The following is a 20,280-nucleotide window of genomic DNA, read 5'->3' as shown; positions in this document are numbered from 1 at the left end:
CTCCCCAGCCAGCCCCGACAGCCCAGCCGCAGGGAGCGGCGGTGTCCACCCCTCCTGCTCGCTGCACACAGGGTGGGCACACCTCCAGCTCAGTGCCCAACCCCCACCCAACACACACCCCTCATCCCCAGCCTCTGCTGAGAGGGGACAGGAGAGCCAGGCTGCTGGGGGCAAGGGGCAGGCCGGAGCGGGGCAGGCAACAGCCACGGCACCAACATCCCCCTTGTGAGGGGTGGAGGGCAGAGAAACGGAGAGCCAGCGATGGAAAGGAAATCCCTTGGCCAGGCTACTGCCTCTGGAGGATTTTTGGGGTCCAGCTCTGCCCAGCTAGGCCCTGCCCTAGGGAAAGGGCTGGGAAAAGGCAGGAGCCAAAGTCCTGTTTCTGTCCCTGCAAGCTCCTCAGCTGAACTTTATCTGTGCCCCTGAGCACACAGGACCTTAACCTGGAGCAGCTGAGGAGTGTGGGGTTGGGAGCTGTGCTTGGTGGGGAACACAGGGTAGCCCTCAGTGCTGAGGACCACAGGCTTCTTGCTTCAGTTCTGCCATGCCCTGCTGGCCCCAGCCCTGCCCCCACCACAGTCCCAGGCACAGAGCTGAGGGACAAGGCACCTGGGCTCTGTCTGCCCACGTGGCAGCTCCTGACAGCACAAATGCAGCCCCCACGGGGCCAAGGCTCCTGCTCTTAGCCTTGCTCTATTACACACTCTTGCCACAACCCTTATCCCCTGCCCCACTGCACACATGGGGGTGCAAGAAAGGTCCCTGCCAAAACCAAGCTGCCCCCCACTGCAGGGAGCAGCTGGCAGCTTTGTCCCCAGCGACAGCTCCAGTCCCAGAGCCCTGCAGCAGCGTGGGGGCAGGGGCAGGGTGCTGGGCAGCCCCTTGCCGCCTTCTTGGCTGCGCTGAGGCTGTGATGGTTAACGTGGCTGTAGTGCCAGAGGGAAAACCAGACTGGGGCTCTCTTGGTATAGATCACAGTGAGAGGGGCAGTGCCAGGCACCTTCTGCTGGTACCAGCCGGCATAAGGATAGCTGCTGCTAAGCCCAGAGCAGGAGATCTGGACGGTTTGTCCTGGCTTCGCTGACACCGAGGGTGGCTGAGTCACTGCTGCCTGCACCAGGGAACCTGGAGAGGGAGAAGAGAGAAGATGGGGGTCAGCCAGAGCCCCAGCAGCACAGCCCTCCCTGGGCAGAGGGACAAGCACCCTGTTCCCAGAAGTCCCAGCCAAGTTCATCAAGTCTGTGCAGGGCAACTGATCCATGGGTGAGCACTGGAAGGAGGAGAGGGACCCAGCCCCTGGTGTGATGCCAGCAGAGCCATATTGCCATGGGGCTGTGCCAAGCACCCCAAATCCCCTTTAAGCAAATGTGACCCCTCACCCCCAGGGCCAGATCCTGTCCATATGTCTCTCCTCACCTCTCTCCATGCTCCTTGCCCAGCCCCAAGACCCCAGATGCTGCAGCTGAGACCCAGCTGAGCTCAGGGCCCCCAGCTCTTCAGCAGGGAGCCCTGTCCCCAGCCCAGGCCAAGCAGCTCCAGAGCCAAAGGGTGCAGCAGAGCACAGCTGCTGGAGCCAAGAGGGTCATAGAGGGACAGGCAGCTCTCACAGCTCCAGTGATGGGCATGGGATGCCAGCACTGTGCCAGCTCTGGGCGCCCCACGGATGCGGACAGAGGGGTGAAAGGAAGGTGAGGAATTGATGGCTGCAGCCAAGCTAGGGAGGCTCAGGGGCATCTTATCCACATTGTACCTGGCTTCTGGGGGCAGGAGTGAAGAAGGAGCCAGGCTCCCCTCGGAGCTATCTCCTGGAAGCACAAGAGACAAAGGGCCCAGGCTGAAGCACAGGAAATCCTCTTTCCTGCTGCAGGGATGGTCAAACACAGCCAGGCACTGCCCAGAGACCTCTGCAGTCTCCATCCCTGGACATACTCAAAACCCTCCTGGCAGGCTGTGGGCAACCTGCTGTGGCAGCCAGGCTTAGAGCAAGCCATGGGATGGGACAAACCACATAAGCACTTTGCTCCCCACTGCTTCTGGGGCTTTCTCCAGCATCCAAGGGGACCTGGGGTGACAGTGAGTTTGTGTCTCACCCCCCAGTGAGGGGGGGGAAGGGCACTGTGACTGTCCTCAGCACTTCTGTCCCAGTAAGAGACAGACTCTGCCTTGGCTTGGACACCAGCAAAGGGTATTGTGGCCATGGAGACTGCAAGGTTCCCAAGACCTGGGGCTCTAAGGGGAGTCTGAATCAGGGCATCAGGCACAGCCACTGGCAGTACAGGGCAGCAAGAGCAGGCCCACAGTGGGCACCAGCCCTGCCATATAGCAGAGAGAACAGAGACTCCAAAGAGGCCCCTGGGAGGGCAGGAGGTTTTGGTATCACTTCCCCATTGCTCTGTGCCACCATTGCAGCTGCCACCCCTGGCACCACAGTAATAGACAGCCTCGTCCTCAGCCTGCAACAAACGATGGTGAAGGTGCCTGTGGAGCCAGATGCAGATCCAGGGAATCATGAAGGGATGCCTGAGGGTCTCTGGTCATTCCTGTAGATCACAGTGAGAGGGGCAGTGCCAGGCACCTTCTGCTGGTGCCAGCCATACCAGCCATGGCCTCCAGAGCAGGAGATCTGGACGGTTTGTCCTAGGTTTGCTGACACCGAGGGTGGCTGAGTCAGAGCTGCCTGGACCAGGGACCCTGGAGAGGGAGAGGAGAGAGGGGAGAAGATGCAGTCAGAGCCCCCAGAGCACAGCCCTCCCTGGGCAGCAGGATGAGGAATGCCACAGCCAGAGGGGAACAGGCTCAGAAAGAGTCCCAGGCGCACTGGGCGAGCAGAGCCTGGCCCCACACAGCCCAGCAGAGAGGCAGCTCTGGAGCAGCTCTGGCAGACAAGGGCACAGCCTGAGCTTTGTAGGGAAAGCAGCAATGGTTCCCAGCCACAAGGACTGAAAACCTTCCTCTCATTTTGCAGTCTCTCACTTCTGCTACTATTTGTGACCAGACACCATAGCCACTGCCACTGCTGTCCCAGCTGCCACAGTAATAGACAGCCTCGTCCTCAGCCTGCACCCCAGTGATGGTTAAGGTGCCTGTGGAGCCAGATGCAGATCCAGAGAATCGTGAAGGGATGCCTGAGGGTCTCTTGTCATCCCAGTAGATCAGAGTGAGAGGGGCAGTGCCAGGCACCTTCTGCTGGAACCAGCCATAGTTGCCATCGCCTCCAGAGCAGGAGATCTGGATGGTTTATCCTGGCTTCGCTGACACCGAGGGTGGCTGAGTCACTGCTGCCTGGACCAGGGAACCTGGAGAGGGAGAGGCCACCTCCAGGTCTCTGGGACATGAAAGACATCTTCACAGGCATGGTTGTGCAGAAGGGACACAAACCTGCCTCAGCTCCATGGCCAGCAGACACCATAGCCACCACTGCTGCTGTCCCAGCCACCACAGTGATAGACAGCCTCATCCTCAGCCTGCACCCCAGTGATGGTTAAGGTGCCTGTGGTGCCAGACCTGGAGCCAGAGAATCGTGAAGGGATGCCTGAGGGTCTCTTGTCATTCAAGTAGATCACAGTGAGAGGGGCAGTGCCAGGCACCTTCTGCTGGTACCAGCCATAGTCACTGCTGCTCCCAGAGCAGGAGGTCTGGACAGTGCGTCCTGGGTTTGCTGACTCCCTGGGCAGCAGGATGGAGAATGCCACAGCCAGAGGGGAACAGGCACAGGAAGAGTCCCAGGCACTTTGGGAGAGCAGAGCCTGGCCCAATACAGCCCAGCAGAGAGGCAGCTCTGGAGCAGCTCTGGCAGACAAGGGCACAGCCTGAGCTTTGTAGGGACAGCAGCAATGGCTCCATGCCTCAAGGCCACCTCCAGGTCTCTGGGACATGAAAGACATCTTCACAGGCATGGTTGTGCAGGGGGACACAAACCTGCCTCAGCTCCATGGCCATGACTCTGTCCAGGAGGGAGAATGTCTGGAAGTCTGCCTCTGATTTTGCAGTCAGTGTCACACTTCCTCCTCCTCAGTGCCAGCAGACACCATAGCTACCACTGCTGTCCCAGCCACCACAGTAATAGACAGCCTCGTCCTCAGCCTGCACCCCAGTGATGGTTAAGGTGGCTGTGGAGTCAGACTTGGAGCCAGAGAATCGTGAAGGGATGCCTGAGGGTCTGTTGGTATTGTAGTAGATCAGAGTGAGAGGGGCAGTGCCAGGCACCTTCTGCTGGTACCAGCCATAGTAGCCATTGCTGCTCCCCGAGCAGGAGATCTGGATGGTTTGTCCTGGCTTCGCTGACACCGAGGGTGGCTGAGTCAGAGCTGCCTGGACCAGGGAACCTGGAGAGGGAGAGGAGAGAGGGGAGAAGATGGGGGTCAGCCAGAGCCCCAGCAGCACAGCCCTGCCTTGTGAGTGGGGCAGGATTCTTCTGTCCAGAGTTCACAGACTGGGTGCAGTGAGCGTGGACAGGGCACCTGAGCTGTTGGAGAGCACTAGGAGGAGCAGGGGGACACAGGCCATGGTCTCACCCCACCAACAATGGCAGTGTGCCATGGCCCCCACCCATCCAAGCACAGCCACCCAGTGCAAAGGGAGACCTCAGGATCAAGGACAAAGCCCTGCCTGTCCAGCCTCACACCTCCCTTCCCAGGCCTGCCTCTGCCTTTCTGTGCTGCTCCTAAGCAGGAGGCTGGAGGGGGCTGCCACAGAGCTTGCAGCCCTTGGGCATCTCCCACAGAGCCTCAACTGCTTTGGGGCTGCTTCTCAGAAGCAGAGCAGGTTCTCTCGCCCCTTGGAGCCTGCTCACCTAATTCCAGCCCCACCTCAGCCCTTAGAAGCAGAAGGAATTGCATCCAGACACATGGAGGCAGGGATTGCTTATGCCGTGTTTGCCTGCACAAAGGTTCAATGCCAAGCTACCAGCACCCTCTGCGACTCCCTTAGGCCAGGAACACAGCAGCTCCTGACACACAGGATGTTTTCCACAGGCGGCTTTCTCTCCATCGCTGCTTCCTTGTCCTTCGGGCGCGGGCTGGGCACCCACACGGGCGCCGCTCACAGGCTCAAGGCAGCGAAGCTTTGGCTGCCTACAGCCCCGCGGCAGCAGCGCCCTCTCGTGGCCTCCCCCCGCAAAGACTTCAGGGGAGGGAGAAAAGGCAGCGAGAAGTCGCCAAGGTTTGAACACGAGTCGCCACTCCCTGAACTCGGTTCTCTCTGCTTTCACAAGTGTGGAAGCCTGGAGGTCCATCAGGACAAAGGAAAGGAGGATGTTCCTGTAAAGAAAAATGCCTGCTGAGCATCCCCATCAGCTCCCACTTCTCACTGTGGACATCCCTTCTGTAGTCTCACCCTCCTGGTTGCTAAGTGCTGCAGGGCTCTGGGAAACACTGCAGCTTGCAGGCACAGATAGCAGCGTCTCAGGCAGAGCTGCACTTAGCATGGAACAGCCCTCCAGGGAACAGCACAGCCCAGGCCAGGTCAGGCTCAGAGGTTGGCCTCCAGGCACAAGGGCTGCCCAAGAGCACAATGACACCACACCAGTGCCCAGCTGCCACCCCGTGGGAAGAAGGGGCCAGCCACAGCACAGGTCTGCATTACCAGGAGCTGTGTCACTTCCACATCCTTCTGCAGCACCATCAGGGCCTCTGTCACTCACACACAGCAGACAGCAGTGGTCAGGCCATAGCACAGCACCGTGGCCACCCTGCAGGGTGCCTGGATGCTGAGCAGTGCTGCTGTCCTCGCCACCACTGTAATAGACAGCAGTGAGCTCAGCTGGGAGCCCAGGGATGGCTGTGGAGCCAGACATGGATCCAGAAAATTGTCAAGGGATGCCTGAGGGTCTCTTGGTGTTATCATAGTCACAGTGACAGAGCATGGCTGGAAGTCTGCCTCTGATTTTGCAGTCAGTGTCACACTTCCTCCTCCTCAGTGCCTGCAGACACCAAAGCCACCACTGCTGCTGTCGTAGCCACCACAGTAATAGACAGCCTCGTCCTCAGCCTGCACCCCACTGATGGTTAAGGTGGCTGTGAAGCCAGATGTGGAGCCAGAGAATCGTGAAGGGATGCCTGAGGGTCTGTTGGTATTGTAGTAGATCAGAGTGAGAGGGGCAGTGCCAGGCACCTTCTGCTGGTACCAGCCAACATCATAGCCGCCGGTACCGGAGCAGGAGATCTGGACGGTTTGTCCTGGCTTCGCTGACACCGAGGGTGGCTGAGTCAGAGCTGCCTGGACCAGGGAACCTGGAGAGGGAGAGGAGAGAGAGGAGAAGATGGGGGTCAGCCAGAGCCCCAGCAGCACAGCCCTGCCTCGGCAGAGGGCCAGGGAGTGTCGCTGCTGCTGCAGAACAGACACGGCTGTGTTCACAGGGAAATTCCCGTGGCAAAGCTCAACACAACACTTCCCAGCACGGGCACAGCTCTGGCAGCAGCAGCAGGACGTGGTCACTGCCACTAACAGGCATCAGTTTGGCAGAGGAGGACACAGTTTGGACTTTGTAGGGACAAGAACAACATTTGCCCCTTCAAAGTCACCTCCACACCTGTGTGACATGAGAGGGAGGACACAGGCAGGTGTGGCTGAGCAGAGGAAAGTGGAAGCTGCCACAGCCCCACAGCCAGGACTCTCTTCAGCCAGGAGGGAGAAGGACTGAAAAAGTTCCTCTCCTTTCCCACTCTGTCTCTCACTTCTTAATACTCTGTCACCAGGCACCATAGCCACTGCCATCCCAGCTGCCACAGTAATAGACAGCCTCGTCCTCAGCCTGCACCCCAGTGATGGTTAAGGTGCCTGTGGAGCCAGACTTGGAGCCAGAGAATCGTGAAGGGATGCCTGAGGGTCTCTTGTCATTAGCATAGATCACAGTGAGAGGGGCAGTGCCAGGCACCTTCTGCTGGAACCAGCCAGCAGCATATCTGCTGTCAAGCCCAGAGCAGGAGATCTGGACGGTTTGTCCTGGCTTCGCTGACACCGAGGGTGGCTGAGTCAGAGCTGCCTGGACCAGGGAACCTGGAGAGGGAGAATGGATAAGATGGAGGTCACCCAGAAAACAGGGAACAGAGAGCCCTCCCTGGACAGCAAGGCAGAAGGTGACAGAGATGGAAGGGAATGGACACAACCAGAGTCAAACCTTAGGAGCAGAGCACAGCCCAAGGCAGCCCAGCGCAGAGGCAGCTCTGCCAGTCCCAGGAGGTCATGGGGAGCAAGAAGCACTGGGCTGGCAAAGTCACACTCTGAAATTCTAGAGGCAGGAACAATCATTGCCAGCCACAAAGCCACCTCCAAGAGTCAGGGGCAAAAAAGGGAGGCCATTCACAGGCGTGGCTGTGCAGAGAGCAGAGGAAGCTGCCTCAGCTTCACAACACTGGACAGGGAGGAGGGAAAAAGAGCTGAAAGGTCTTCCTCTGGCTTTGCACTCTGTGTATCACTGTACCTCACAGTGTGTCTCACTGTGCTCCTCAGTGCCACCAGGCACCATAGCCACTGCCACTGCCATCCCAGCCACCACAGTAATAGACAGCCTCGTCCTCAGCCTGCACCCCGGTGATGGTTAAGGTGCCTGTGGTGCCAGACTTGGAGCCAGAGAATCGTGAAGGGATGCCTGAGGGTCTCTGGTCATTCAAGTAGATCACAGTGAGAGGGGCAGTGCCAGGCACCTTCTGCTGGTACCAGCCAGAGTCACTGCTGCTCCCAGAGCAGGAGGTCTGGACAGTGCGTCCTGGGTTTGCTGACTCCCTGGGCAGCAGGATGGAGAATGCCACAGCCAGAGGGGAACAGGCACAGGAAGAGTCCCAGGTACGTTGGGAGAGCAGAGCCTGGCCCCACACAGCCCAGCAGAGAGGCAGCTCTGGAGCAGCTCTGGCAGACAAGGGCACAGCCTGAGCTTTGTAGGGACAGCAGCAATGGCTCCATGCCTCAAGGCCACCTCCAGGTCTCTGGGACATGAAAGACATCATCACAGGCATGGTTGTGCAGGGGGACACAAACCTGCCTCAGCTCCATGGCCAGCAGACACCATAGCTACCACTGCCACTGCCATCCCAGCTGCCACAGTAATAGACAGCCTCGTCCTCAGCCTGCACCCCAGTGATGGTTAAGGTGGCTGTGGAGCCAGACTTGGAGCCAGAGAATCGTGAAGGGATGCCTGAGGGTCTGTTGGTATTAGCATAGATCAGAGTGAGAGGGGCAGTGCCAGGCACCTTCTGCTGGTACCAGCCATAGTAGCCATCGCTGCTCCCCGAGCAGGAGATCTGGATGGTTTGTCCTGGCTTCGCTGACACCGAGGGTGGCTGAGTCAGAGCTGCCTGGACCAGGGAACCTGGAGAGGGAGAGAAGAGAAGGCAGAGTTCAGACAGTGCCCTGTGGGCACAGCTACCCTGGATAGCAATACAGAGCTTTTGTGCCCATTGCCCTTGATACCACAGGTGACACCAGGGCAAGCAGAGACCCAGACTCAGGGTCCAGACTCAGCTCTGGGGCCCTGCAAAGAGAGCAGGCAGCAGCAGCAGGACAGAGGGGCCAGCAGCAAGAGGCAGTGGGGCTGGTGACAAGGGGATGCCATCACTTCTGTATGGGTGGGCAGCAGCTGCACACAGCTGCAGAATCACCTCCTGTCCTGTGAGGCACAAGGACTCAATGCTGCCCTTCTGCCCCTGAGCCCTGCTCAGCCATGAAGCAGAAGGGTAGAAAACGTCCAGCTCAAACTCTCCTGTAGCTCACTTCCACATCTCTGTGTCACTGCAACAGCACCACTGCCATCCCAGCTGCCACAGTAATAGACAGCCTCATCCTCAGCCTGCACCCCAGTGATGGTTAAGGTGCCTGTGGTGCCAGACTTGGAGCCAGAGAATCGTGAAGGGATGCCTGAGGGTCTCTTGTCATTCCAGTAGATCACAGTGAGAGGGGCAGTGCCAGGCACCTTCTGCTGGAACCAGCCAACAGCATTGCTGCTGCTAAGCCCAGAGCAGGAGATCTGGATGGTTTGTCCTGGCTTCGCTGACACCGAGGGTGGCTGAGTCACTGCTGCCTGCACCAGGGAACCTGGAGAGGGAGAGGAGAGAGGGGAGAAGATGGGGGTCAGCCAGAGCCCCAGCAGCACATTGCAGCAGAGAGGCAGCTCTGGAGCAGCTCTGGCAGACAAGGGCACAGCCTGAGCTTTGTAGGGACAGCAGCAATGGCTCCATGCCTCAAGGCCACCTCCAGGTCTCTGGGACATGAAAGACATCTTCACAGGCATGGTTGTGCAGAAGGGACACAAACCTGCCTCAGCTCCATGGCCATGACTCTGTCCAGGAGGGAGAATGTCTGGAAGTCTGCCTCTGATTTTGCAGTCAGTGTCACACTTCCTCCTCCTCCGTGCCTGCAGACACCATAGCTACCACTGTCGTCCCAGCTGCCACAGTAATAGACAGCCTCGTCCTCAGCCTGCACCCCAGTGATGGTTAAGGTGGCTGTGGAGCCAGATGTGGAGCCAGAGAATCGTGAAGGGATGCCTGAGGGTCTCTTGGTGTTATCATAGATCACAGTGAGAGGGGCAGTGCCAGGCACCTTCTGCTGGTACCAGCCATAGTAGTTGCCACCTCCCGAGCAGGAGATCTGGACGGTTTGTCCTGGCTTCGCTGACACCGAGGGTGGCTGAGTCAGAGCTGCCTGCACCAGGGAACCTGGAGAGGGAGAGGAGAGAGGGGAGAAGATGGGGGTCAGCCAGAGCCCCAGCAGCACAGCCCTGCCTCGGCAGAGGTCCTGGGTTCTTTTGCACAAAGACCCTGCCTAGGTGCGGTCGGTGTGGCCATGGCACCTGATCCATGGCTGAGCACTGCAAGGAGGTGAGGGGCCCAGGCCATGGTGCACTCCACCAGCTCCAAGCCTCCATGACAATGGGGCTGTGCTGTGTACCCAACTCCCTTTTAAACCCCCACTTGTCCAGGGCACGGCCCCTCAGTGCAAATGGGCACCCTCATGTCCCCTGGTAGCTCCTGTGCCAGTGCTCCCCAGCCCACCAAGGGCACCAAAACCACAGCAGTGCTGCTGTCCTGGCCACCACAGTAACAGAGCACAGGGATGCTTCAGGTGGGCATGGAGCCAGATGTGAGCCTGGACACATGCAAAGGAATGCCCAAGCATAGATAATAATGACAGGAGCACTGCCAGGCACCTTCTGCTGGTACCAGCCATAGCAGCTGCTGTTATCCCCGGAGCAGGGGATCACCACACACCATAGCCACCGCTGCTGCTGTCCCAGCTGCCACAGTAATAGACAGCCTCGTCCTCAGCCTGCACCCCAGTGATGGTTAAGGTGGCTGTGGAGCCAGACTTGGAGCCAGAGAATCGTGAAGGGATGCCTGAGGGTCTCTGGTCATTCCTGTAGATCACAGTGAGAGGGGCAGTGCCAGGCACCTTCTGCTGGTACCAGCCCACAGGATAGCTGCTCCCAGAGCAGGAGATCTGGACGGTTTGTCCTGGCTTCGCTGACACCGAGGGTGGCTGAGTCAGAGCTGCCTGGACCAGGGAACCTGGAGAGGGAGAGGAGAGAAGGCAGAGCTCAGGTAGTGCCTCATGGACACAGCTGCTCTGAAGAGCAATAGAGCTTTGTTGCCCACTGGCCACAATACCATAGGGGAAACCAGGGCAAGCAGAGACCCAGACTCAGCTCTGGGACCCTGCAAGGAGAGCAGGCAGCAGCAGCAGGACAGAGGGTCCAGCATCAAGAGGCAGTGGGGCTGGTGACAAGGGGATGCCATCACTTCTGTATGGATGGGCAGCAGCTCCTGTCTGGATGGGCAGAATCACCTCCTGTCCCATGAGGCACACCTGGCAGGACACTTCCTGGCATGAGCACGGGAAGAGGACACAGTGCTGCCCTCCTGCCCCAGCCCCACAGCCCTGCTCAGCCATGAAGGAGAGGGCAGAAAATGCCCAGTTTTCTCTCTCCTGTAGCTCACTTCCATATCTCTGAGTCACTGCAACACCACCACTGCTGCTGTCGTAGCCACCACAGTAATAGACAGCCTCGTCCTCAGCCTGCACCCCAGTGATGGTTAAGGTGGCTGTGGAGCCAGACTTGGAGCCAGAGAATCGTGAAGGGATGCCTGAGGGTCTCTTGTCATTCCAGTAGATCACAGTGAGAGGGGCAGTGCCAGGCACCTTCTGCTGGAACCAGCCATAAACTCCATTGCTGCTCCTGGGGCATGTCTGGGTGTCCATGTCCCTGGAGGCAGCTGAACTAGAGCACTGTCAGAGCAAGGGACTGAGGCAGAAACTCTCCCTGCCCAGCTGCAGTGCCTGAGGCTGCTGCCCAGGGGCCCAGCCCTGCACACCCAGGATGGCTGCAGTGCTGCAGAGCCCTGGGCAAGCCTCTGTCTGCAGGGGCAGAAAGGTTGCAAGGCTTTGCTGAGGGAGCTCTGCAGGCTCCAGCTCCTAACACTGTTGCAGGCTCCTCTAACACTCCTGTGGATGTTGAGCATCAGGGACAAGCCAGGCCAAGGCTTCTCCAGCACCAAGCCTGCATCAATAGGGACACAGTCACAGCCCTGAGACACAAGAGGAAGGGCACTGGGAAGGGAAAGGCAGAGAGGGCCCTGCCTGTCCGAGAGGAAGGATGAAAGAAAAGCAACTTCCCTGACACTTGTGGGCTCTGCCTGTGGCTCCATGAGATGAGCACTGCTGCCAGTTTTGCTCCCCCAGTGACACAGAGCTTCAGCCTTGGTCTGCACCCCAGTGATGGTTAAGGTGCCTGTGGAGCCAGAGAATCGTGAAGGGATGCCTGAGGGTCTCCTGTCATTGTAGTAGATCACAGTGAGAGGGGCAGTGCCAGGCACCTTCTGCTGGTGCCAGCCATAGCTGCCACTGCTCCCCGAGCAGGAGATCTGGACGGTTTGTCCTGGCTTCGCTGACACCGAGGGTGGCTGAGTCAGAGCTGCCTGCACCAGGGAACCTGGAGAGGGAGAGGAGAGAGGGGAGAAGATGGGGGTCAGCCAGAGCCCCAGCAGCACATTGCAGCAGAGAGGCAGCTCTGGAGCAGCTCTGGCAGACAAGGGCACAGCCTGAGCTTTGTAGGGACAGCAGCAATGGCTCCATGCCTCAAGGCCACCTCCAGGTCTCTGGGACATGAAAGACATCTTCACAGGCATGGTTGTGCAGGGGGACACAAACCTGCCTCAGCTCCATGGCCAGCAGACACCATAGCTACCACTGCTGCTGTCCCAGCCACCACAGTAATAGACAGCCTCGTCCTCAGCCTGCACCCCAGTGATGGTTAAGGTGGCTGTGGAGCCAGACATGGAGCCAGAGAATCGTGAAGGGATGCCTGAGGGTCTCTTGGTGTCATGATAGATCACAGTGAGAGGGGCAGTGCCAGGCACCTTCTGCTGGTACCAGCCAGCATAGCTGCTGCTGCTAAGCCCAGAGCAGGAGATCTGGACGGTTTGTCCTGGCTTTGCTGACACCGAGGGTGGCTGAGTCACTGCTGCCTGCACCAGGGAACCTGGAGAGGGAGAGGAGAGAGGGGAGAAGATGGGGGTCAGCCAGAGCCCCAGCAGCACAGCCCTGCCTCAGCAGAGAGACAGGGAGTGTTGCTGCTGGAGGTTTGAAGCTCCTACCTCAGCTCCATGGCCAAGACTCTGTCCAGGAGGCAGAAGGACTGAAAACCTTCCTCTCATTTTGGACTCTGTGTCTTACCTCCCAATACTCATTGTCTCCAGGCACCATAGCCACTGCCATCCCAGCTGCCACAGTAATAGACAGCCTCGTCCTCAGCCTGCACCCCAGTGATGGTTAAGGTGCCTGTGGAGCCAGACTTGGATCCAGGGAACCGTGAAGGGATGCCTGAGGGCCTCTGGTCACTTCAGTAGCCCACAGCGACAGGGGCACTGCCAGGGACCTTCTGGTACCATCCAACAGGATTGCTGCCGCTAATCCCAGACAGAGCAGGTTCCTGCAGCCCTTGGAGCCTGCTCACCTAATTCCAGCCCCACCTCAGCCCTTAGAAGCAGAAGGAATTGCATCCAGACACATGGAGGCAGGGATTGCTTATGCCGTGTTTGCCTGCACAAAGGTTCAATGCCAAGCTACCAGCACCCTCTGCGACTCCCTTAGGCCAGGAACACAGCAGCTCCTGACACACAGGATGTTTTCCACAGGCGGCTTTCTCTCCATCGCTGCTTCCTTGTCCTTCGGGCGCGGGCTGGGCACCCACACGGGCGCCGCTCACAGGCTCAAGGCAGCGAAGCTTTGGCTGCCTACAGCCCCGCGGCAGCAGCGCCCTCTCGTGGCCTCCCCCTGCATAGGCCATGAACGTCCCCACCCAGCGCCCCGTGTGGGGGTCCATGGGGGTGACACTGCTCCTCCCATGCCCGAGAGGCTCCATCAAACTCGGTACCCGAACTCAGGTAGCCCAGGGCACAGCAGCACCCATGCAGAGAGGCACCCGAGGGGTTCCTCAGGGCTCCACCTTCCTAGAATCAACCACAGACCTGCTGGGTTTGGAAAAGGCCTTTAGACCATCAAGTTCAACAGTTAAGCCAGGACACATGCCACATATCTAAGGATTAAACTTTATTTATTACCTGGTGAGCCAAACTGCATAGAAGCCCAAACCAGGATCAAGCCCACCTTGTGCCAAGAGCTAGAAGAGTCCAGGAGAGCCAGGTCCTGGCAGAGCCCACTGCAGTAGCAGACCCCAGCTCCTGTGTGCTCCTGGGCCAAGCCCTGGCAGGTCTCACACTGTGTCCAGGCTGCCTAATGCTCCATGGGGCTGGAGAGGAGGCTGCTGCACCTCAACAGTGCAACACAGGGCTGCTGGGCTTGCTCAAGCATGCAAGACATCATTGCTCCATCCCTCCTGGGGCTGCTGTCGTGCCTGTTGAGGGCTTTGCTTCAGTGTTGCCAGGGAGAAGGCAGCAAGCCTCTGTCCCCCGTTTCTAAGCCCAGTGGAAGGCAACGGACAGGGAGCAGTAGTAGCTGCCGTTGTCCTCCTGGCGGGCAGAGGCGATGATGAGGATGCAGGCGTTGCTGGCGAGGTCTTTGGTAGCAGAGAAGCGGTCGGGAACCTTGGTGGGCCTGTGCTTGTCTCGCTCAGAGTTGTAATAGAGCAAATACCTCAGGGCTACCTGCCCCGGGCGCTGCTGGAACCAGGCGATGCCAAACTGGCTGATGTTGTAGGGGGCGCTCAGGGTGCAGGACAGCCGAGCCGTCTGCCCGGGCAGCACCACCACGGCAGGCGGCTGGAGCAGCACGGGCTGAGCCCTGGAAGCTGTGTGCACCAAGGAGGCAGTTACTGAGGGGCTGAGCCACGTCCCCCCAGCCCCACGATGTGCCACCCGCTCCCTTCAGGCAGCCTCATTACCCAACCTCCATCCTGCTCGTCACGGCACACAGCCCCGGGGCGAAACACTCTCCTCAGATTATCATTGCCCTTGGAAGAGCCCAGTCCTGCCCTCCACCCCACTGTGCCCTCACAGACAGCAGCTTGCTCAGCCACACACCACCCTTACCTGTCCTCACCATCCCCACCAGCAGCAGCACCGTGAGGCCCAGGGCCATGTCTCAGAGCGGGTGTGTGGTGCTGCACAAGCCTGGCTTGCTGAGCTGCTGCTGCCCCTGAGGCGTTATGTAAATGACTCAGGGGGCTCAGGGACCCAGCTCCCAGCGCTGCTCACTCTGCTGCAGCTGGGCTTCAGGGAAGGGTCTCGAAGCAGTGGGGCAAGAGCTGAGCATTGTGACCCACCACCCACCTTCACCTGCAGGCAGGTGTCCTGATGCAGATCCAGCCCACCCCACCACCCTGGGCGTCAGGATATGGTGGGGGGACATCAATGACCATCACTCCTCTCTGATGGGGGGAGCAGAGAGGTTTGCCTGTGCTCTTACACAGAGATCTTTAGCCTCAGGCCCTCATCCACCAAGTGTGCAGGATGGCAGCAGCCTCAGCTGCACCATGCCAAGGCTGCCCTGTGGCCATCTGGCTCTGCTGCCAACAGAGAGAACGAAGGGCAGGGCAAGGGAGAGCCCCTCCAGCAGCTGTTTCACTGCAGAGGCAATACAAGGAAAGCTGCTGCTCCATTCTCCATGCAGCTCCACTGCTGTGACAACAGCCCCACAGCACAGGCTGGAAGCTGCTGACAGTGCCGAGAGCTCTGCCAGGGCAACCTCAGGAGGAGCAGCCACGGGTAAGCATGCAGGGCTGGCTGCTAAAGTCACCTGCCAGAAGGGAGGCAATGCAGCAAGACACAGCTGCAGCTCAGCTGGTGCCTTGTGCAGAAAGGCAGCAGACTGTGACAGCAAGAGGCTGCCAGGCTCACTGGGCACAAAGCCCCTCCTGCCTCTACCACCTAGCACAGAGACACCACAGTACCAAGCTGTCCACAATCACATCACTGCCCCCTCCCACCACCAGCCCATGGCACTGCCTCACAGCAAGGTGGTCAGCAGGCACTGCACAGTGTCAGAAGCTCACAGGCTGTCAGGGGTTGGAAGGGACCTCCAAAGGTCATCAAGCCCAATCCCCCCTGCCAGAGCAGGAGCAGAGAGACTCCAGCACAGGTCACAGAAGAACACATCCAGATAGGGCTGAAAGGCTCCAGAGCAGGAGACTCCACAACCTCTCTGGGCAGCCTGCTCCAGGCCTCTATGAGCCTCCCAGGGCAGAAGTTCCTCCTCCTGCTGAGCTGCAACCTCCTGGGCTGCAGTTTCCATCCCTTGCCCCTTGGCCTATGCCAGGGTGCAGCTGAGCAGAGCCTGTCCCCTGCCTCCTGACCCCCAGTGATTTAGAAGCATTCCTTAGATCCCCTCTCAGGCTTCTCCTCTGCAGACTCAGCAGCCCCAGGTCTCTTAGCCTCTCACCAAGCCCCAGGCAGATCAAGTCCATGGATCAGAGACTGTGGAAGAAAGACCCACCAAGGCAGAAGGAAGTCACCTCCAAGGGCATTTTGGAGAGAAGGAATCTGTCCACAGAGCAGTGAGCTCTGGACATGCAGTACAGCAGCACTCTTACTGGTTCCCAGCACCCAGGTCCTCCACCTCTGCTGGTGAGCTTGGGCACACGACTTCATCCATACATCTCAGCAGGAAAAGTGGATGATGCCACAGGGCTCCCAAGCCCTGCTTGCAGGATCATTTGTACAGCAACATTTGGGCACCAAATGGAAGGTCCAGCTGAGCTACACGCCCTGCACATCACCCTGACAGCCCAGGGGGGCAGGAAAGCACCTAGCTGTGCAAAGCTCAGGAGCAGGTATGAGCTTAGCCTGTTCTGCCAGCTCTATAACCTCCTGCAGAGGGTATGAGAGGTGCTGAGTGAACAGAAGCTGCATGCTCAAGGTAACAAAGCCAGCAGCCCACCTGGAAAGGGAAACCATACAATGAGGAACAAGACAGTCCCAGACCCAGGCTATCACTATTGGACTGAACCACCATGAGGGGAGGGAAAACTTCAGTTGTTAAGGTTACACTACCCAGAGATCTTTGTTCAGGTTCCCCCTCTAGGGGCACTCAGCTCAAGCTGGTTTCCACTGTGCCATCTGAACCAATGATTTCTGTTCCCTGAGCCTCTGCTACCGGGCACCTGGGGTGAGGAAACAATCCTTTAACATTGGCACTTTGATGCCCAGCAATGCCCAGTGGTTAGGGAACAGAGAGCTCTGCCAGAGACCATCAGCATCCTCTGCCTTGTGCTTGTGTTCAGAAAAGAGAAATCTTTAACCCCTCCACAGCAAATCATGGAAGTAAACCACCCCAGCAGAGGTAAGTTAATTGCAGGGAGGCCAGAAGCAAGGATGAGCTCCCAGGCTGGCAGCTCTGGGGAGTCACAGGAAAGGGCTCTGCTTACCCAGACACACTCAGAAGAACCACAGGGCAGCAGTGACAGCTGCCAGCAGAGCTCACCTGCTCCAGGCTGTGTGCACAGGGCTCCCTGGCTCACATCCTGGTCGTGGGCTTGAGAGAGCAGCTACGTGCAGCCGGTGGGAGGGAACAAGCAGACCTTGTCCTGGCCTTGCCTTGCCCAGTTGGCCAAGAGCCTTTGCCTGGCTCCAGACACTTGCAGCTGAAGCTGCCAGACACACATGGTCCTAAGCCTTTGCCCCCTGTGTTATCTGAGTTGGATCCCCAGCTCTGACTGCTGACGTGTGTCAGCCTCAGGGATGCCTCAATCACAGCAAACTCGGTCAGAGTTCACAGCCAAATCATCCCCCCCTGCCTCAGCCACATTCCCCAGCTCCTTCCCCTTGTGACTGGGACAACTTCAGGGAAAGGGACTGGGAAAGGTCAGGGCTCCTTGCTTTTCCCTCCTCATGTTTCATGAGGCAAAGTTGAAGGACTGAAATGTCACAAACTGGAATCATTTGCCCCAAATCAAAAGTGTTTGTCCCCACTCCTAGCCTGGAGCGTTCCCAGCGCCACCCCCCAGGGGATGTGGCTCCAATGCAGCAGCTCAGCAGCCTGCTGACTGCCACAGAGGGGTCCTACCTTTGCTGGCCACAACCTTCACACCACCAGGAGGAGCAGGGTCCCCTACTGGAGGCCAGTCTGCAGACAGTACTCCTGAGACTGCCATGGTCAAAGGAAAGCAGCTCCAAACTTCGCCTGGTGCTGGTGACCTTGAGAACATTGCATAACCTGCTAAGGCTTTTAAGTCAGATCAGCCAGCTGTATCCGAGGTACACAGCCAGACAGGTCATCCCTCTCAGCTCCAGGGTCAGAACAGCTCTTCAGGAAGGGGATACAAGCAGAAAAGAGTGTTACTCAAAATACTGCAGGACACATCTCAGGTTACCTCTCTCCAGCCTCTCCTCTGCCTGGAGGGCAGCCAAACCAGCCTCAGCTCAGCTGTGGAGCTGCTTTTGCACAGTCATGCAGGCACAGTCCCTGCTAGCCTGATGACAGCAAACACACAGCTGTGCCTTGTCCTGGCTGATTCTGCTAGCATCTGGAGAGCTTAATTTCACCTTGAGACTTTAAATAAAGAACAGGCACAAGGGGTAGGTCCAAGTCAGCTCCTTTATTTCTCTGTAATGAATACAGCACTACCTGAATTCTGACATCCCACGGATCCAACCATTCCTCTCCTTCCCTGCTAGTCTAGAAGTGAATTACCACTAGAAGCCTCCTGCCTGGTCAATCTGTTGCCTCCATCTCATTCCCTGAACGCCTGTCCTTCGCTCCCTGCAGGCAGCAGGGCTCAACACCAGACTCCTCTTCCCTACCAGGGGGCAGATTCTTCACAGGAGAGAAGAAACACCTACAGAGGAGAAAACACGAGATGAGCATGAGGTGGGTGCTCCAGCAGCTGGGCTTAATAAAAGCTCTCTTATTTAAGGTGACTAAATCAAGACATAACTACTGACATCTGCTTTTGACAGGTGCAGCAGGAACTAATCAAGGAGGAAAAGCAAGAGGCTTCCCAAGGCAGCAAGAAAGGAACAGAGTCTCAAGCTGCACCACAGGAAGTTTAGGCTGGAGGTGAGGATGAAGTTCTTCCCAGAAAGAGGAATTGGCCACTGGAATGTGCTGCCCAGGGAGGTGGTGGAGTCACCATCCCTGGACATGCTTTAGTTGTCAGGAGGTGTTAGGTAACAGGTTGGACTTGATGATCTCTGAGGTCTTTTCCAACCTGGGTAATTCCATGGTTCTGTATCTAGAGCCTCCTCACCTCCAGAAACAGTCAGGATCATTCCTCCTGCCCTTTCCCGTTCTGTTCTGTGTTCCAGAACACAGGAAGAGCAGAACTGCTTCCTGTTGAAAGCCCTGAAGAGCCCTATGACCTCAACAGGTTGCTTCTGCAACCGCTGCCCCTGCTGGGGGTACCCTCCTGGCAGCAGGATACCCTGTGTGGCCAGGGCACAGACTCACCGCTGCTATACTTGCACTGCTTCAGAGCCTCGTTGAAGCCCTCGCACAAGGTCAGGTCCTTCTGGTTGGTAGCACACTCCAGGAACTGCTTGATCTCGTAGTGGCAGGGTCCATAGGGCGACTGCTGGTACACAGGCTGCTGCGGGCAAGGTGCGGGTTAGGGAAGGAGACTTGGGGCAGAGGCACGGAGGCTCCCTGTCCCTTCTCGGCAGCGCAGCCCTGTCACCTTGGGCTGTCCCTGTCCTTCAGCACACGGCTCAGGCGGCCTAGGAACCGCCGGCGAACCCCGCTTCCCAGGACCGGCTCTGCCCGCCCAGCTCCCACCGCTCCTCCTCGTCCAGGACCCGCAACCCACGGCCCACGCCGGTCCCGGGCTCGCCGCGCAAGGGCAGGTCAAGGACGGCCGAACCTAGCCTGGCTCCGCTCGTACCTGGGCTGGAGCCGCCGGCTTGGCCGGTTCGGAGGAGCCGCCGCTGAAGGCGCCGGTGATGGCGCTGCCCACGACGTGTCCCACGGCGGAGCCCACGGCCACGCCGGCCGCAGTGCTCGCCATCTGCGCCATCAGCCCGGGCTGGGCTGGCTGCGCCGCCGGCATCGGGGCCGCTGGGGCCGGGCTGCGGAGAGAGACGAGTCAGAGAGGGGCAACGGGGGCCGGACACAGCCCCTGCGTGCCGAGCCGAGCCGTGCCGAGCCGAGCCGAGCCGAGCCCCGGTACCTGGCGGGGGCCGGTGCCGCCGCCGGCCGCGACACGCTCCTGCCGCCGCGCGCCATCCTCCGCCGATCTCCCGCCCCTCCCCCGCGCGCCGCCTTAAGAGCCGCCGGCGCCACGCGTCACCCGCGGCGTGCCCCGCCCCGCCCCGCCCCGGCCACGCCCCGGGACGGCCTCTCCCCCGTCCCACCCTGCCCCGGCGGCGCCGCCGTCGATGCCGCCAGAGGGCGCCCTCGGCTCGCTGGGCCCGGCCCAGCCCCGGTCAGAGGGCGGCGGGCAGCAGCCGGCGGGGGTCCGCGGAGCTTTCCTCTGAAGCGGGATCGCGGTGTCAGCCAGGCTGTCCCCGCACGGCGGGCACGGACTTGTTCTCGGCCTCGGGGCTCCCGCCTGCACCCCGCCTTGTCCCCAGCAAAGCAAAGTAACGGGGCCCGGATGCTTCTTTGTATAGATAAGAGACTTTGAGTCCAGTGTAATACAGCTGCTTCCCCCCCCCGCCCCCTCCCCTTGTAAATAAAATTATGTCGGTGCTTTATAACATTCATGGTACAGAACAATTAATAAAAAAATAGCATTTGTAGCTCAGACTTCCTTGGTGAAACAGGCTGAGTACGGGGAAGCTCAGCGTACCGGGTACACCCGGCAAACAGCCACCCTGCATCTGGAGGCAATGCCTGTCAGAAACACTGCAGCTGCAGAGCACACAAAGCTCACCCTGACTGCGTGCACTTTTACCGAAGACA

General features: G+C 58.9%; 3 protein-coding genes and 1 gene segment (V, D, J or C); all 4 read right to left on the bottom strand.

Moving 5' to 3' along the window:
• Window positions 1-3,383: 3,383 nt before the first annotated feature.
• Window positions 3,384-4,506, bottom strand: LOC128898540 (Ig lambda chain V-1 region-like). The segment is given in 3 exon segments: window positions 3,384-3,666; window positions 4,019-4,325; window positions 4,461-4,506. Coding segments are annotated over 3 exon segments (636 nt in total).
• A 963-nt stretch (window positions 4,507-5,469) lies between these two features.
• LOC104309029 (immunoglobulin lambda-1 light chain) lies at window positions 5,470-9,830 on the bottom strand. The gene is made up of 6 exons (XM_054173267.1): window positions 9,785-9,830; window positions 8,187-8,305; window positions 6,700-6,874; window positions 5,940-6,230; window positions 5,584-5,636; window positions 5,470-5,496 (listed from the first exon to the last, which is right to left on the bottom strand). Exons 1-6 carry the CDS (start codon window positions 9,828-9,830, stop codon window positions 5,470-5,472), a joined length of 711 nt encoding a protein of 236 aa, XP_054029242.1.
• Window positions 9,831-13,885: 4,055 nt separating this feature from the next.
• On the bottom strand, window positions 13,886-16,038 carry VPREB3 (V-set pre-B cell surrogate light chain 3). Its single transcript, XM_054173266.1, has 2 exons — window positions 15,977-16,038; window positions 13,886-14,310 (listed from the first exon to the last, which is right to left on the bottom strand). Exons 1-2 carry the CDS (start codon window positions 16,036-16,038, stop codon window positions 13,905-13,907), a joined length of 468 nt encoding a protein of 155 aa, XP_054029241.1. The 3' UTR covers window positions 13,886-13,904.
• Window positions 16,039-18,026: 1,988 nt separating this feature from the next.
• Window positions 18,027-19,646, bottom strand: CHCHD10 (coiled-coil-helix-coiled-coil-helix domain containing 10). Of its 2 annotated transcripts, none has more exons than XM_054173058.1 (4): window positions 19,547-19,646; window positions 19,262-19,445; window positions 18,832-18,970; window positions 18,027-18,220 (listed from the first exon to the last, which is right to left on the bottom strand). In XM_054173058.1, exons 1-4 carry the CDS (start codon window positions 19,600-19,602, stop codon window positions 18,201-18,203), a joined length of 399 nt encoding a protein of 132 aa, XP_054029033.1. In that variant the 5' UTR covers window positions 19,603-19,646; the 3' UTR covers window positions 18,027-18,200. The 2 variants fall into 2 exon arrangements, with proteins under 2 accessions (XP_054029033.1, XP_054029034.1); XM_054173059.1 differs by having other exon boundaries at window positions 18,832-18,967.
• Between the last annotated feature and the right edge of the window lie 634 nt (window positions 19,647-20,280).

Source organism: Dryobates pubescens, chromosome 25 (assembly GCF_014839835.1).
Source record: "Dryobates pubescens isolate bDryPub1 chromosome 25, bDryPub1.pri, whole genome shotgun sequence".
Taxonomy (NCBI): domain Eukaryota; kingdom Metazoa; phylum Chordata; class Aves; order Piciformes; family Picidae; genus Dryobates; species Dryobates pubescens.
This window is presented reverse-complemented; position numbering and strand designations above follow the sequence as displayed.